The sequence below is a fragment of the Mustelus asterias genome, chromosome 28 (assembly GCF_964213995.1).
Source record: "Mustelus asterias chromosome 28, sMusAst1.hap1.1, whole genome shotgun sequence".
Classification (NCBI taxonomy): domain Eukaryota; kingdom Metazoa; phylum Chordata; class Chondrichthyes; order Carcharhiniformes; family Triakidae; genus Mustelus; species Mustelus asterias.
In genome coordinates, this window is record NC_135828.1 from 4225715 (window position 1) to 4242778 (window position 17064).

Sequence of the window (17064 nt, forward strand, 5' to 3'; positions counted from 1 at the left end):
GGTTTATAGTCTAGCAAAAATACTACTAGGCCATCGGCTCCCCACACTGACTGTTCTAGGTGCTATGTAAAATATTGTTGATTAAGAGGCCAAAGCAGTGACATTTAAACATAATCCCAGCAGTGTAGCATGAGTATCAGGCAGAGGCTGGGTCACTGAAGATTTCAGAAGGGGAATTCAAACTAATAACCCAGAGTTTGCCTGTTTGTCCGTTTTGAGTGTGGATGAGGTTTCTGAAGTTTCAGCACTAAATCTGATTTGCATTTTATTTGCAAGGCATATTTTTTCACACAGTATGTACATTCATATGGCAACATGTAGACTCGCTCCGTTCAACTCAATTTAAATATAATTATAGTTTAATCTGCAGTAAGTTTCAAACATACCGCCAGCCTTGGAAATGCTTTAAGAGTGCTCAAGTTCTGTTTTGAAACTAATCTCACTAATTACAGCAATTAATTTGGTCTCTGCAACCGTGGACATGTTGTTGGATTTCAATGGGAAACCATAGCTTCTTCAGTAAAGGTGGCCAGCTTAATATCACGTTCAGACAACCCTCCGCAGTCATGTGTACTCAGCGTAATATGGACCTGCGAAGGTAAAACAATGCTGGTGAGATAGCTGCCCTTCCTTTCACTTCCCCAGTTTTGTTTTTGGAGGAGGTTCCTTGCCCAATCCATGCACTAAACAAAGACTCCTGAATTCCCTTTGGAGTTAGAGACAAGGATGACAATGGTCGTCACAGTGTGAATCAGTGAATTATCACCTTAGTGATTGGAAGGAGAAACATTGACCAGATTCCCGGGGAGAATTCCCCAACTCCTCTTCGAAATAGGGCCTCTTAACAGTCTGAGCGCTGACTGATTTTGACTCCCAAGCACTTCGATTATGAAAGGCGCTATACAAATGCGAGTTCTGACTCTACCTTATTGTAAACGTTAAACCACTCTGGGTGATGGTCCATTTTCTCAGCTTGTAGTGCCACTCTTGTCATGAAACCAAAAGCCTTTCGGGGGTGAAAAAAAAGAGGAAATAGTAGATTTACTGCAAAAAAAAACCCTGTCCCCTCACATTTGCTCGATTTTTTTATTTTTAAAAGAAGACAATTGAGAAATCCTGACCTGGTTAAAGTTTTTGAAGATGAACTCTTTATAAATTGCATCTCTTCCTTCGACTTCAGACCAGCCGACTGCTCGGAGGTTGGGAAGCAGTTGTTCGCGTTGTTCAGCACTCAGTCTGTGTGCCTTCCCTGCCTAAAAAAAGCATTAAAATAAAAGCCATTATATTCCAGTGCTATCAGTGTTAAACCAACTCCTCCTGTCCGCTATTTTTTGCCAACAAAGCAGTGACTGCAAAATTTAATCCAACAATGGAGTTTGCCCAAATATTTAGGACTACAGGGGGAGGCCATTCAGCCCCTCGAGTCTCCTCTATCATTAATATAAATCATGGCTGATCTATCTGAATGCCACTATCCCCATATCCCTTCCTGTCTTAAATCTAGAAATATATACATCTGTCTTAAACATACTCAATGACTGAGCCTCTCAGCCCTTTGGGGTAGAGAATTTCAAAGATTAACCCCCCCCACTGAGTGAAGAAATTCCCCCACGAGTCCTAAATGTGCCCCCCCCTCCTGTCAGACTGTGTCCCCTTGTTCTGGACACCACCAGCTGGGGAAACATCCTGCTACCTTTCGAGCCCATGAGATTGCCTCTTGTTCTTCTAAACTCTAAGCATACAGACTTGGTCTCCTCAAGAAGACCCACCCCAGGGACTAGCCTGTTGATCCTTTGTTGTGCTCCCCCCCAAGGCAAATAAATCCTTCCTTGGGTAAGGAGACCAAAACTGTACACACTACCACAGCTGTGGTCTCACTGAGGCTCCACAGAAATCCATGTTTGGTTCAGTACTCAAATCCTCTTGCAATGAAGACCAACAGAGTAGCTCCGAACCCTGCAGCTCCAGTTTCAGCAGCTGGTGATGTGGTTCCTGGTCATCCAGGCTGCCGGAAGCATCCAGGAATTTCCACGTTATGGGACGGGCAATGCACAAGGCCAAGCTGGCCTTCCTTTCACGAAGCTCAAAGTTAAGGTAGATACTTAGGTAAATGGCACCTCCTCCCTCACACACCAAATCCCCAAGTGCGTACTTTGCTTCCAGTTGCACTCAAGTCTTATTTATTTATTTGTCACAAGTAGGCTTACATTAACACTGCAATGAAGTTACTGTGAAAATTTCCTAGTCACCACACTCTGGCGCCTGTTCGGGTACACTGAGGGAAAATTTAGTATGGCCAATACACCTAACCAGCACGTATTTCGGACTGTGGGAGGAAACCGGAGCACCCGGAGGAAACCCACGCAGACACGGAGAACGTGCAGACTCCGCACAGAGAGTGACCCAAGCCAGGAATCGAACCTGGGTCCCTGGCGCTGTGAGGCAGCAGTGCTAACCACTGTGCTTGTGCTTACTTTGTACACTTGATAAGACCATCTCTACACACCTTGAAATTTACAGAGATGAGTCAGCACTGCTGCTGGCTGGAGAATCTCATTCAAAGTAGCAACTGAATTAACCAGCCGCCTCCCCTGTCGGGAACTTGTTTAGCCCCAAGACTGAAAGAAATTTAACTGTTAACTAGTAAAACTTGAAATGCAAACTGGGCTAGATTTTAGATAGAGATTAACCCTTTAACATTCCCTCATCAAATTCCCAGGCTCCCACACTGAGACTAGGTGCTTACTTAGTGCTTTACCCATTCACCAATGGATCACAGCCACATGGCTGTTTCTGGGATCCTGCTGTGTATAAATTAGCCTGCTGCATTTCCTTTATTGCAACAATGATCACACTTGAAGAGTGCTTCACTGGCTGTTGTAGAGACATAGAGGTTTACAGCATGGAAACAGGCCCTTCGGCCCAACTTGTCCATGCCGCCCTTTTTTAACCACTAAGCTAGTCCCAATTGCCTGCGTTTGGCCCATATCCCTCTATACCCATCTTACCCATGTAACTGTCTAAATGCTTGTTGAAAAGTAAATTGTACCCGCCTCTACTAGCAGCCCGTTCCAGACATTCACCACCCTCAGTTAAAAAACTGCCCCTCTGGACCCTTTTGTATCTCTCCCCTCTCACCTTAAACCTATGCCTTCTAGTTTTAGACTCTGCTATCCTTGGGAAAAGATGTTGACTGTCTACCTTATCTATGCCCCTCATTATTTTATAGACCTCTATAAGATCACCCCAAAGTCTGCTACGTTCCAGGGGAAAAAAGTCCCAGTCTATCCAGCCTTTCCTTATAACTCGAACCATTAAGTCCTGGTAGCATCCCAGTAAATCTTTTTTGCGCCCTTTCTAGCTTCACAGAATCATTGAATCCTACAGTGCAGAATGAGGCCATTCGGTCCATCACATCTGCACCAACCACAATCCCACCCAGGCCCTATCCCCCATAACACCCAGCATTTACCCTAGCTAGTCCCCCTAACACTAAGGGGCAATTCAGCATGGCCAATCCATTTAACCTGCAAATCTTTGGACTGTGGGAGGAAACTGGAGCACCCGGAGGAAACCCACACAGACACAGGGAGAACGTGCAAACTCCACACAGACAGTGACCCAAGCCGAGAATTGAACCCGGGACCCTGGCGCTGTGAGTCAGCAGTGCTAACCACTGTGCCACCGAGCTGCCCAGGCTAGAAGTTATTTTAAAGTTAGTTTAATAATATCCTTCCTATAATAGGGTGATCAGAAGTGTACACAGTATTCCAAATGTGGATATCCTAAGTTCCTAAAAGGCACTATGAATAATTTATCTTTTATTCATTCACGCTGTGCCTTCTGTGTCTTTTACTTAATTTCAAAATCGATTGACTAATCGTTCGGGGTCCTGCGCAGTTGATACATCATCTTTTACTGAAATATTTATAGGATCAAGGGAAACCAGAGTGAGTGTTACTCAAAATCCAACTCTCCAGATAAGTAACCAGTTCAGAGATCTGCTACAGATCAGAGAAGATACATTTAAAGTCAGTTGCAGGTACAAAGAGCACACTGATCTCCAACTCAAACTGATGCGATGATTACTTTTTGTTATATATATTGTGAACATCCCGTTAAGAAGCTGAATGCTACTTTAATTTATATCCTCTGAACATTCACAGCAAGCAAGTTACTGTCATCATATTTTAGGTGGAATTCAAGTGGGCAGTGAATAAGGAACACAATTGGTTTGGATAATTTCTTTTGAGAAAGGGGAAATCTGCAGTTTCAAGGCTGGGTTAGCTGAGAACTCAGGGTCCACGCAGTTTCCAAACCATCTTCCCCAACCACAGAGAGTTGCCCCCGTGAGCTGGTGGTGAGGGAATGGAGCCTGTGACGAGGGTCGAAAACAAGAGACATTCCTCCACTGAAACTGATAGCTGGAGCCTGTAGGTGAGCAGAACAACGTGGATTCAGTGACTCCCTGCTTCTCCTGAGGGTGCACTGTTGCGGTCTCACCCAATAAGCAATTAGTGGGGCGGCACAGTGGTTAGCACTGCTGCCTCATAGCGCCAGGGGTCTGGGTTCGATTCCCGGCTTGGGTCACTGTCTGTGCAGAGTCTGCACGTCCTCCCCGTGTCTGTGTGAGTTTCTTCCGGGTGCTCCGGTTTCTTCCCACAGTCCAAAAGACGTGCTGGTTAGGTGCATTGGCCATGCTAAATTCTCCCTCGGTGTACAACCAGGGGATTAACATGCAAGTTTAACGCTGTGGATGCTGGAATCTGAAACAAAAACAGAAAAACGCTGGAAAATCCCAGCAGGTCTGACAGCATCTGTGGGGAGAGAACAGCGTTCGGATAACTCCTCATCAGAGCTGGCCTACTTGTGACACTAATAAATAAACTTTTAAATGGGAAATCAATCAATGGATTGATGGGAACCTCCTCTGTAAAAACTCTTTAAAAATTACACCTTGTTGAATGAGATGTAATGTTAGCAATGTTCTAATTTCATAATTGCTGTTAAACACTCTCACTAATCCTGAAAAGCTACTTTTATATTTGTGAAATATCAAAGATAAAAATATTTCACACACTTAAAAAATGCTATTTTGATGTGGACATTTGGGACCCAGTGACCCTGTTTGAGCTGCAAATATTACATAAATCAATATTTTAAAGTTTGTTAGTCACAAGCAAGGCTTACATTAACACTGCAATGAAGTTACTGTGAAATTCCCCTAGTCGCCACAATCCGGCACCTGTTCGGGTCTATGCACCTAACCAGCACGTCTTTCAGACTGTGGGAGGAAACCGGAGCACCCGGAGGAAACCCAACACAGACACAGGGAGAATGTGCAAACTCCGCACAGATAGTGACTCAAGCCAGAAAGCGAACCCAGGTCCCTCGCGCTGTGAAGCAGCAGTGCTAAGCACTGTGCTACCATGCCGTCCAATATCTTCATCCAATCACAATTTATTTTGCTATCTGAAAACTTACAAATGAACGGTTCCAGAACTTTTAGCTTCCTGCTTTGCTGTCTGTGAGAATGCTTTAATGTGATTGGCTGCATACCTGGTCACCACCATCTGGGTAAAAAAGTTTTTCTCACATCCCCCTAAACCTCCTGCCCCTCACCTTGAACCTGTGTCCCCTCGTGACTGACCCTTCAACTAAGGGGAACAGCTGCTCCTTATTCACCCTGTGCATGTCCCTCGTAATCTTGTACATCTCGATCAGGTTGTCCCTCAGTCTTCTCTGCTCCAACAAAACAACCCAAGCCTTTCCAACCTCTCTTCATAACTTAAATATTCCATCCCGGCAGCCTCCTGGTGAATCTCCTCTGCACTCCCTCCAGTGCAATCACATCCTTCCTATAATGCGGCGACCAGAACTGCACACAGTGCTCCAGCTGTGGTCTCATCAAAGGTCTATATAACTCCAACATGACCTCTTCAGGGAACCTGACTTCTCTGCTTCTGTAGGTTATACGATGATGGGGATGGTTGGATAAGGGTTTTTAATTATGAGGATCAGCCCATGTAAAGTATTAAAGTTGATTTATTAGTGTCACAAGTAGGCTTACATTAACACTGCAATGAAGTTACTGTGAAAAATCACCTAGAAGCCACAGTTCGGGTACACTGAGGGAGAATTTAGCACGGCCAATGCACCTAACCCTTTCGGATTGTGGGAGGAAACTGGAGCTCCCGGAGGAAACCCACGCAGACACGGGGAGAACGTGCAAACACCACACAGACAGTGACCCAAGCTGAGAATCGAGCCCGGTCCCTGGTGCCGTGAGGGCAGCAATGCTAACCACTGTGTCACCGTGCTGCCACCCCCTCTGTGGTAGAACATGTGGTTCCAGCATCAATGGGTACACATCTTCCTCTGACTTGTGTAGATTCCAACCTAGTCAAGGATAACACATTATCACATCCAGCCGCTGAACAGGACAATTTAATTCAATTAGTTGCTTGCAAATGTTGTGTGCCACACAATCAGAGGGTCCTGCAGTGTAGGGGCTGCCGGAGAATGTGAAATGTTTGCACCTCATTAAAGTTTGACTAGAAAGCAAACACGAAGCAGGTCCCTGTGCCCCTGATCATTGCACTCACTCCCTGGAAGAAATGTTTGCAGTGACCGAATGCCATAGCAACCGCTGTGATAATCTCGGCCAAGAATCAATTCAAAGCATCACAGCCGCTCTGAGAGCGAGGACGGCGCAGACAATGCTGCAATTATGAAAATGCAGAATTGACGTTTGCAGATTGTTCAGTGCACAACTCTGCAAAATAAAACGGTCCAAACACAAACATTCATATAAATTCCAATTTGAAATTCTGAAACCAATGACTGCAAATAACATTAACGTCACACGAGAATTGCTTTCCGAAATCTCTGGTTCTGCACATCTGGAAAAAAGTGAAAAAAGCAAAACATTTATTTTTTTTTTTAAAAATTACGAATTTTATAAAATGTAATTTCACTGACGGATTTCCTGAATTGCTTTTAATTCTTGTTGCATGATCGAAGCACCTTTGAGTTGCCTCCCAATGCACCCCTCAACAACAACAAAAAACCCTAAATAAGGCAAATAATTAATGACTTACCATTGATAATGATCGTTCTGCACCAGCAGCTCCTGTGGGGTTGAATTGGAAATTTAGAACCTTGGCCCGGGAGTTTAGAACGTTGCCCTGGGGATTTGGAACGTTGCCCCGGGGATTTAGAACCTTGGCCCGGGGGTTTAGAACGTTGCCCCGGGAGTTTAGAACCTTGGCCCGGGAGTTTAGAACGTTGCCCCGGGGATTTAGAACCTTGGCCCGGGAGTTTAGAACGTTGCCCAGATGGTGCAACCTGCGCGATCTGACAGCAGGATTCTCCTGCAAACACAGTCACTGAAACCCAGGACCTGTGCTAGGTGGCAGCAGGGAAGGCCAGTGACAAGGCAGAGCAACAGGTAAGGCAGAGAAACAAGAGAAGGGACGCAGTTTAAAGATTTAAGCGCAGGGGCTGGAGGAGGTGGGTCGCACACGTCGTGTCATCATGTGTGCATTCACGATACAGGCTGGCTTGCAAATGCTTGAGTTGTTTGCAACAGAGACTTTTAAAGCAGTATCGAAGGGCACCTAAAAGTTGGGTCCTTTGCAGTGCTGTGGAAGGGGCAGGTCTCTATCCAGTCAACAAGGCTGCTGTAATGTGGCACTCTGTCCTGCAATGGCTTAGACCGCACTCAGCCAGATTGTATGTCAGTTTCTGACAGTTGTTCATCAGTTGAGCAAGTTTTTGTCACATCTCATGTTGCAAGTTTACTCTGGTCCAGTGTCCTGTTATTTTTTTCATGCATTGGGTCCACACTGCGAGAAAACCAGGGCTGCTTCAAGGGTAATAGATGACCTATAGGCGAACCTTCAGTCTTGTGCACAATTAACTTTCGCAAATTAATATTGTGCACCAGCATGAATAAAAATTCTGCATCTGTGATGATGTGGAGATTCCATCGTTGGATTGGGGTGGGCACAGTAAGAAGTCTCACAATGCCAAGTTAAAGTCCAACAGGTTTATTTGGAATCACGAGCTTTCAGAGCGCTGCAGCAGTGGTTAGCACTGCTGCCTCACAGCGCCAGGGACCCGGGTTCGATTCCTGATGGGTCACTGTCTGTGTGGAGTCAGCACGTCCTCCCCGGGTCTATGTGGGTTTCCTCCGGGTGCTCTGGTTTCCTCCCACAGTCCAAAGATGTGCTGGTTGGGGTGTATTGGCCATGCTAAATTCTCCCTCAGTGTATCCGAACAGGCGCCGGAGTGTGGCAACAAGGGGATTTTCACAGTAACTTCATTGCAGTGTTAATGTAAGCCTACTTGTGACACTAATAAATAAACTTAAACTTAACTTACATGCAAAGGGGTAACATTATGATCTTGATTGTACATTCTAATTGCTCCACACTTTTCACAGGATATGGATGCCACACTGGCACAGTGGTTAGCACTGCTGCCTCACAGCGCCAGGGACCCGGGTTCAATTCCGGCCTTGGGTGACTGTGCGGAGTTTGCACATTCTCCTTGTGTCTGCGCGGGTTTCCTCCGGGTGCTCCGGTTTCCTCCCACAGTCCAAAGATGTGCGGGTTAGGTGGATTGGCCGTGCTAAATTGACCCTAGTGTTAGGAAATTGGCAGGGAAAATGTGTGGGGTTACGGGAACGGGGCCTTGGTGGGATTGTGGTCAGTGCAGACTTGATGGGCCGACTGGCCTCCTTCTGCACTGTAGGGATTCTATGTACCAGAAGAAATCCACATTGTAATGTGTAACGTGGCTCATATGTATATCAGCAACATTTACTGGATGATTTTATGCACAATTTACTTAATCAACAATCATTACGACAGACCTATTTGCTAAGATGACACGACAGGTCAAGCCCAAGATGGGGTACAATGCCTTATCTTGTCCGCTTGGATCTTGTTTGTCTCTTTCTTGAGGGGAATTGAATTCAATTGGATTTTGAATTTGGTTTTTGGAGCAAGGAATGGATTCGGGTTTTGAACGGTCCACTCTGAGCACTGGCTTTGTAACTTTAAGAATAGAGTAAAAAAAAAGCAATTATTGCAACAGACCGGGTGACATTAAATTGTGATCTGTGATATTATTTGCTGGTTTGCAGTTTTGGAACAGTCATACAGATGTACCAATTTGTAAAACTGCGGCATTAACAGAATGAGGAATGTTACACAAAATTCTGGGAAACATTGCAATGTAGATCTATATGTGTGCGGGTTTCTCAGAAGACTAAGGAAATTTGGCACGTCAGTTACGACTCGCACCAACTATTACAGATGCACCATAGAAAGCATTCTTTCTGGTTGTATCACAGCTTGGTATGGCTCCTGCTCTGCCCAAGACCGCAAGGAACTACAAAAGGTCGTGAATGTAGCCCAATCCATTACACAAACCAGCCTCCCATCCATTGACTCTGTCTACACTTCCCGCTGCCTCGGCAAAGCAGCCAGCATAATTAAGGACCCCACGCACCCCGGGAATTCTCTCTTCCACCTTCTTCCTTCGGGGAAAAGATACAAAAGTCTGAGGTCACGTACCAACCGACTCAAGAACAGCTTCTTCCCTGCTGCTGTCAGACTTTTGAATGGACCTACCTCGCATTAAGTTGATCTTTCTGTACAACCCAGCTATGACTGTCACACTACATTCTGCACCCTCTCATTTCCTTCTCTATGAACAGTATGCTTTGTCTGTATAGCGCGCAAGAAACAATACTTTTCACTGTATGTTAATACATGTGCCAATAATAAATCAAATCACAAAGTATGTGAATTTATATCAATCAGTCTCGACCATTCATTCCCACTGAACATATATAGTTTCATGAATAGTTCATTCAGTTTTCTTTGTCTTTTGCTTCTCTGATGTTATAATAAACACACTTTTTAAGTTTAGAAAAAGATAAATCTTTATCTTTAACTCGCTGTGCTCCGTCGTACACAAGAAGGACCGGTTCGAACTGCTTCTGTTACAGATCCCGAGTGAGATTCTCCAGCCGCGCTCACCTCTAAACCGGAGAATCCCACTCGAGGTCAGTGGACCTTTGCATGGTCAGCACCCCTCCCCTCCCCTCCCACTAAATTCCCGTGGCAGGCGGGACGGGAGAATTCTAGCCCACATCAGTCTCCAGAATAAGCAAAATATTAGAAATCATAGAAACCCTACAGTACAGAAAGAGGCCATTCGGCCCATCGAGTCTGCACCGACCACAATCCCACCCAGGCCCTACCCCCATATCCCTACATATTTACTCACTAATCCCTCTAACCTACGCACCTCAGGACACTAAGAGGCAATTTAGCATGGCCAATCAAACCTAACTCGCACATCGCACTGCGGATGCTGGAGTTTGAAAGCGCAACACTGGACACTGGAAAAACTCAACAGGTCCATCAGGAAAACGATACAAAAGTCTGAGGTCACGTACCAACCAACTCAAGAACAGCTTCTTCCCTGCTGCCATCAGACTTTTCAATGGACCTACCTTGCAGTAAGTTGATCTTTCTCTACACCCTGGCTATGACTGTAACAGTACATTCTGCACCCTCTCCTTTCCTTCTCCCCTGTGTACTTGAATTGTAGAACCAATCTCTGAAAATGCTGGAAAAACTCTGGAAAAGATAGTTGATCTTTCACCAGATCGCTGAGGGCTCCACTCTGAGTGCAGATGAGATATGGAGGCATGCAGTGTTTGCAGGGCTGATTGAAGGGGTGTTTCACTTTTGCCTGTATCCGGCTGGCTCACTCTCATCTCTCTGCTTTCACCACCTGAGAGGAGATTTGTGTATCAGAGGGAGGGTCGAATTGGGCCAAACTCCTAGACAAGACTGCAGATAGATTGAGTGGCTTGGCGCACGCTGCCCTGCATATGTTTGCCACACGAGGGCAGTGTTGCCTGTGTAAACTGATTGCTATTGCTTGAGTCTTGTAAGTCGTCATTTAAACAGGGTTAAAGATGGGTTTTTTTTGGTCACTTAACTGATTAATTTAGAGCAATGTTTCAACAAATAATTCCAAGCTCTCAGTTCAGTCCTGTTACAACCAGTATGTACAAATTACAAGCCAGGAGTGTGATGGAATACTTCCCACTTGCAAACACTGCAGGCCTCCCACAGTGCTTAGAGTGGGGCCCTCAGAGTGTTTTGGGCTCCCCATCATTGGGGGTGGGGATATTTGTGAAGCCTCCTCCTTCAGTGAGTTGTTTAATTGTCCACCACCATTCCCGACTGGATGTGGCAGGACTGCGGAGCTTGGATCTGATCCACGCTCTGGTGCAAGTATTCCTGTGTTGTAGCTTCAGCAGGTTGACACCTCAGTTTTAGGTATGCCTCATGCTGCTCCTGGCCTGCCCTCCTGCACTCTCCATTGAACCAGGGTTGATCCACTGGTTCAGTGGGGGGGGGGGGGGGGATATGCCGGACCATGAGGTTACAGATTGTGGTTGAGTCCAATTCTGCTGCTGTTCTGATGGCCCATAGCGCCTCATGGATGCCCCGTCTTGAGTTGCCAGATTCTATCCTATTTCGCACAGTGGTATTGCCACTCAAACCTGATGTACAAACAAGGCCTCCTCTGAAATGTCAAGCTCACCATTTCAGGATTCCTTCCTTGGTAGTATAGGATTAGACATAAGACATAGGAAAAGAATTAGGCCACTCGGCCCATCGAGTCTGCTCCGCCATTCAATCATGGCTGATATTTTTCTCATCCCCATTCTCCTGCCTTTTCCCCATAACCCCTGATCCCCTTATTAATCAAGAACCTATCTATCTCTGTCTGAAAGACACTCAATGACCTGGCCTCCACTTACCTCTGCGGCAAAGAGTTCCACAGATTCACCACTCTCTGGCTGAAGAAATTCCTCCTCATCTCTGTTTTAAAGGATCATCCCTTTCGCCTGAGCTTGTGCCCTCAGGTTCTAGTTTTTCCTACTAGTGGAAACATCCTCTCCACGTCCACTCTATCCAGGCCTCGCAGTATCCTGTAAGTTTCAATGAGATCCCCCCTCATCCTTCTAAATGCCAACAAGTACAGACACAGAGTCCTCAACCGTTCCTCATATGACAAACTCTTCATTCTTGTGAACCTCCTCTGGACCCTTTCCAAGGCCAGCACATCCTTCCTTAGATATGGGGCCCAAAACTGCTCACAATACTCCAAATGGGGTCTGACCAGAGCCTTATACAGCCTCAGAAGTACATCCCTGCTCTTGTATTCTAGCCTTCTTGACATGAACGCGAATATTGCATTTGCCTTCCTAACTGCCGACTGAACCTGCACATTAACCTTAAGAGAATCTTGAACAATGACTCCCAAGTCCCTTTGTGGGCAGAAACCAAGTCATTCCTCCTTTTTACTTCACTGGCTGCCCCAATGTGGTTAATTCAAATGTCCCAGCTCCAGAGAGTAGGTAAGTGAGTGGAGGGGTAAGGAGGGGCAGCCGGTTCATGTGTTGGGGGTAAGTTGGGGGGATTTCATGGGGAGTCTGGGGTGGATCGGGTCTGTAGTATAGTTACCCAAGAGTTAGCGCTGGCTTTAATCCTTCTAACCTTTCCTGGGTAACTGTTTTTGGTTGGTGAATCAGAACGATCTAGAATCAGAGTTCCGGAGAGTTCCAGTCGCTGGGTAATTACCCCACGGGAGTTGAATCTTCCCAGGAAATTCCCGCAGAGTCCTTGCACTGGGACTTGAGACGTGTCCCCCAGCCCTTCTCCTGGGATCCCTCTGGGGTACGGCTATCGGAAGATATGCTTGAAAATGGAAGCACAGGTGGAAAAGGTGGTGAAGAAAACATTATGGCATGCTTGCCTTCATCAGACAGGGCATCGGGTATAAAAGTTGGCAAATTATGTTCCAGTTATACAAAACTGGTTCGGCCACATTTGGAATACTGCGTCCAATTCTGGTCACCACACTACCAGAAGGACGTGGAGACTTTGGAGAGAGTGCAGAAAAGGTTTACCAGGATGTTGCCTGGTATGGAGGGTATTAGCTATGAGGAGAGGTTGGAGAAACTGGGATTGTTCTTCCTGGAAAGACGGAGGCTGAGGGGGCGACCTGATAGAAGTTTATAAAATTAGGAGGGGTGTGGATAGGGTGAACAGTTGGACGCTTTTTCCCAGGGCAGAAATGACAATTACAAGGGGACACAAGTTCAAGATAAGGGGGAGGAAGGTTCAGTGGAGATGTGCGGGGGGAAGGTTTTCACACAGAGGGTGGTGGGGGCCTGGAATGCACTGCCAAGTGAGGTGGTTGAGGAAGACACGTGGAGAGAGCATTAAGACAGGTTAAAGAGATGTGTATTGTCTCCAGACAGGACAGCTGTCAATACAGACAGACGATACACATCTCTTTAACCTGTCTTAATGCTCTCTCCACTCACATTGTTTGTACCTTAAAGACTTGATTAGTTGTAAGTATTCACATTCCAACCATTATTCTGTAAATTGAGTTTGTGTCTTTATATGCCCTGTTTGTGAACAGAATTCCCACTCACCTGAAGAAGGAGCTTAAGGCTCTGAAAGCTTGTGTGGCTTTTGCTGCCAAATAAACCTGTTGGACTTTAACCTGTTGTTAAACTTCTTACTGTGTTTACCCGAGTCCAACGCCGGCATCTCCACATCGTACTTATATTGACCAGCAGATGGCAGGAGAGGCCTACATTGGAGCAAACCCGGTGATTTACAGCACAAAGGTCAGGTCTTATAACATTAATATTTTTAAGCATTGATTTGCATTTGTTATCAATCCTCCTTTTTCAATTTCTTGGAAGAAAAACTGAAGTCTAGCAACACACACAGTAACGTGCTTGAATGGATTTTCCATTGGCTCGTTTGGTTTAACCTAAGTCGCTGACACGCACATTCTGTGTTATTTGAACTGGAATTTCTGTTTTTACTTCGAGCAGACGCAGATAGACATCCTCTTGCTCTGATGCTCTGCACTCAAGGCCGATGTTAATGTAATGATGGGGAAAGGACACTAGCTAAGAGTCAGCCACAAGCTCCCTCCCTGCTGCCCTTCCTCAGACGGAGAGAGAGAGAGCGAGAGAGACAGTGGAAGGGAAGGTGACCAAGGTTGGGACTGGAATTGAGATGGAACTAAAAGATTAGGAGCTGTACTTTCTCCCACTTTGCTGCTCTCTGCAAGACACTCTTCCTGAGATAAGGCAGGGGGCTGGGGACTGACTAACTGGCAGGCAGATAGCCGGCGTGGACTCTTTGTTCACTTGTGGGATGTGGGTGTCGCTGGCTGGGCCCGGCATTCATTACCCACCCCTAATTGCCCCTCGGGAAGGTGGCGGTGAGCTGCCTTCTCGAGCCGCTGCAGTCCCAGTGGTGTAGGTACACCCACGGCGCTGTTAGGGAGGGAGTTGCAAGACCTTTCTGAATCAGGGTGGTGTGTGGTTCAGAACCATAGAATCTCTACAGGACAGAAAGAGGCCACTCGGCCCATCGAGACTGTACCAACTCTCTGAAAGTGTATCTTACCCAGCCTCCCTGTCCTATCTCCGTAACACCGTGCATTTAGATCATATATCATAGAATCCTACAGAGCAGAAGGAGGCCATTCGGCCCATCGAGTCTGCACCGACCACAATCCCACCCAGATCCTATCCCCATAACCCCAAGAATTTACCCTAGCTAGTCCCCCTGACATTAAGGAGCAATTTAGCATGGCCAATCCATCTAACCCGCACATCTTTGGACTGTGGGAGGAAACCGGAGCACCCGGAGGAAACCCACGCAGACATGGGGAGAATGTGCAAACTCCACGCAGACATTTTCCATTGCGAATCCACCTAACCATCTTGGGATGAGTGTCAGGGTGACAGACAGGTGAGGGTTTGGGTGGTCTTTGGGCTGGAGGTGATTGCAGACACTGTGAAGGGAATTGCACAGGAAGGTCAGGAGTTCTGGTCAGAGGCGGCGGGCGAATGGGAGCTGGCCTCGGGCAATCAGGAGGAGAGGTGCTGGAGGGTGGGGAGGGTGAGGGGGAATTGGAATGGTCGAGTCTGAAGTGGTGTCTACATCACCTGAGGATTTGACGCAGTCGGAGATGAGGTGAGGTTGGGGCAATCTCAGTTCCTGCCCACTGCGTTGCCATTTTATAGCCTTCCTTTCCAGACAGGGGGGGGGGGAAATGGGGGGACACTGTAGCACAACTGACGGTCCAACCACGCTGGAGTGAAGGGGGGCCATCGAGGCCCCCCCAGAGTGTCAGGGATAAGGGGCGTGTCCTTTGGGCAGTGCCAGCCTGGCCCCCTGGCACTGCCCAGAGGGGCAAAGTGCCATTGCCCATGGGGCACCTTGACACTGGCCATTGGGCATTGGGGCAGTGCCAAGGGGGTGGGGCCTAATGAGGGGGTGTGGCCTATTGAAGGTAGACCCCTCGGGGTGATGGGTTCGGGGTGGGGTCCTGCTGCCACTCTGCACTCGGGCTGAGTGACAGAGGGGGGAGACCAGGGCTGGGCATCAGGGTGGGGGAGGGGGTGGGTCAGCCTGCCAGGGGGATCAGGGATGCGGGGGGTGGGGGGGGGGAGGCGGTGCGGGTGTGGGGGGGGGGGGGTGATTTGGCCAGACATGTTCGGGGGGCACAGCGGGGGTTGTGGGGCTGGCCAGCGATCGGGAGGCGGGCAGTGCGGGATCACGGCGCACGCACCGATTTCAGCGCCGACAGATTGGCGCGTGCGCAATGGCCCACTCAGCGCTCTGCTCTCGGCTTCTCCAGCGGGAATAGGCCGCGCCCCCGGAACTTCCGCAGGATTCACGCTCGGGCGCTCTGCAGTTCACAGAGTGTGGGAGATTCATTCTGAAACTCCCGCTGATAAAAAACAGCGCGATTTACTCCAGTGTTTATGTAAATTTGACACTTAGAATTCTTTGGGGAGAATCACCCCTACAATGTTTTGGCCTCAACTACTTTCTGTGGTAGTGAATTCCACACATTCACCACCCTCTGGGTGAAGAAATTTCTCCTCATCTCTGTCCTAAATGGCTTACCGTGTATCCTCAGACTGTGACCTCTGGTTCTGGACACCCCCACCATCGGGAACATCCTTCCTGTATCTACCCTGTCTCGTCCTGTTGGAATTTTATTCGAGGTTTCTATGAGATCCCTCTCATTCTTCTGAACTCCAGCGAATACAATACTAAGCAACTCAATCAATCCTGATAAGTCAGTCCTGCCATCCCAGGAATCAGCCTGGTAAACCTTCGCTGCACTCCCTCTGGAGTAAGAACATCCTTCCTCAGATAAGGAGACCAAAACTGCACACAATATTCCAGGTGTGACCACACTGAGGTCCTGTATAACTGCGGCAGGACATCCCTGATCCTGTACTCGAATCCTCAAAACTACAAAGCTTTGTAACAAACATCCGCCTTTAGTTTGTGTGATGACTTTAGCCAGGCTAATGAGGTTGGCTTGTTAGAGTATGAACTACCTGATGAGTGTTTCTTCAGTCCCACGGGCACCCGGTGCGGAGGGGGGCGGGGAAGGAGGAGGACCTCCTCGTGAACCTGCTCCTGGGCCTGGCAAGGCACGCCATCTACAGGCCCAGGCAGCAGGCGATCGACGGGGTCGTCCAACCTGACTGTCTGCCCCTCTACCTCAGCTATGTTCGCGGCCAGGTGTCCCTAGTGAGGGAGCATGTGGTGTCCGAGGGCACAGTTGGTGCCTTCCTTGCCCGCTGGGCACTGCAGGGACTGGGGTGTATTATTGACTCCTCTAATCACATTTTAATTTGATGTTTTAAGTTTCCTTCCTACTTTGTTTTTTTGTTTCGGGCAGTTCCCCTCCTCTTTTTAGGAAGCTGCCCCTTTTTGAGTTTTCCCAGAGTTAATTTGATTTTGTTTATTTGGTTGGTACACAAAAGGAGGTACTTGATGAGTCCTAATTGATGGTTAAATCAGGGAGCCTCATGCTCCCTATTTAAAGCAGGTGTGTCAGATTCCCAGCCTGCATTCAGCAGGGAGCAACTGGAGAGCTGGCTGTGTACAGATGTATGGTGTAAAT

The 17064-nt window shown here is 47.4% G+C and overlaps 1 protein-coding gene across 3 annotated transcripts; it reads right to left on the bottom strand.

Moving 5' to 3' along the window:
* Positions 1–242: 242 nt before the first annotated feature.
* On the bottom strand, positions 243–7601 carry pcbd1 (pterin-4 alpha-carbinolamine dehydratase/dimerization cofactor of hepatocyte nuclear factor 1 alpha). 3 transcript variants are annotated; one of them, XM_078199367.1, is made up of 5 exons: positions 7266–7601; positions 7101–7160; positions 1122–1253; positions 926–1006; positions 258–590 (listed from the first exon to the last, which is right to left on the bottom strand). In XM_078199367.1, the coding sequence occupies exons 2-5, from the start codon at positions 7101–7103 to the stop codon at positions 495–497; spliced, it is 312 nt and encodes a 103-aa protein (XP_078055493.1). In that variant the 5' UTR covers positions 7104–7160; positions 7266–7601; the 3' UTR covers positions 258–494. The 3 variants fall into 3 exon arrangements, with proteins under 3 accessions (XP_078055494.1, XP_078055493.1, XP_078055492.1); XM_078199368.1 differs by having other exon boundaries at positions 243–590; positions 7101–7385; XM_078199366.1 differs by lacking the exons at positions 7101–7160; positions 7266–7601 and adding an exon at positions 6805–6891.
* Positions 7602–17064: the final 9463 nt, after the last annotated feature.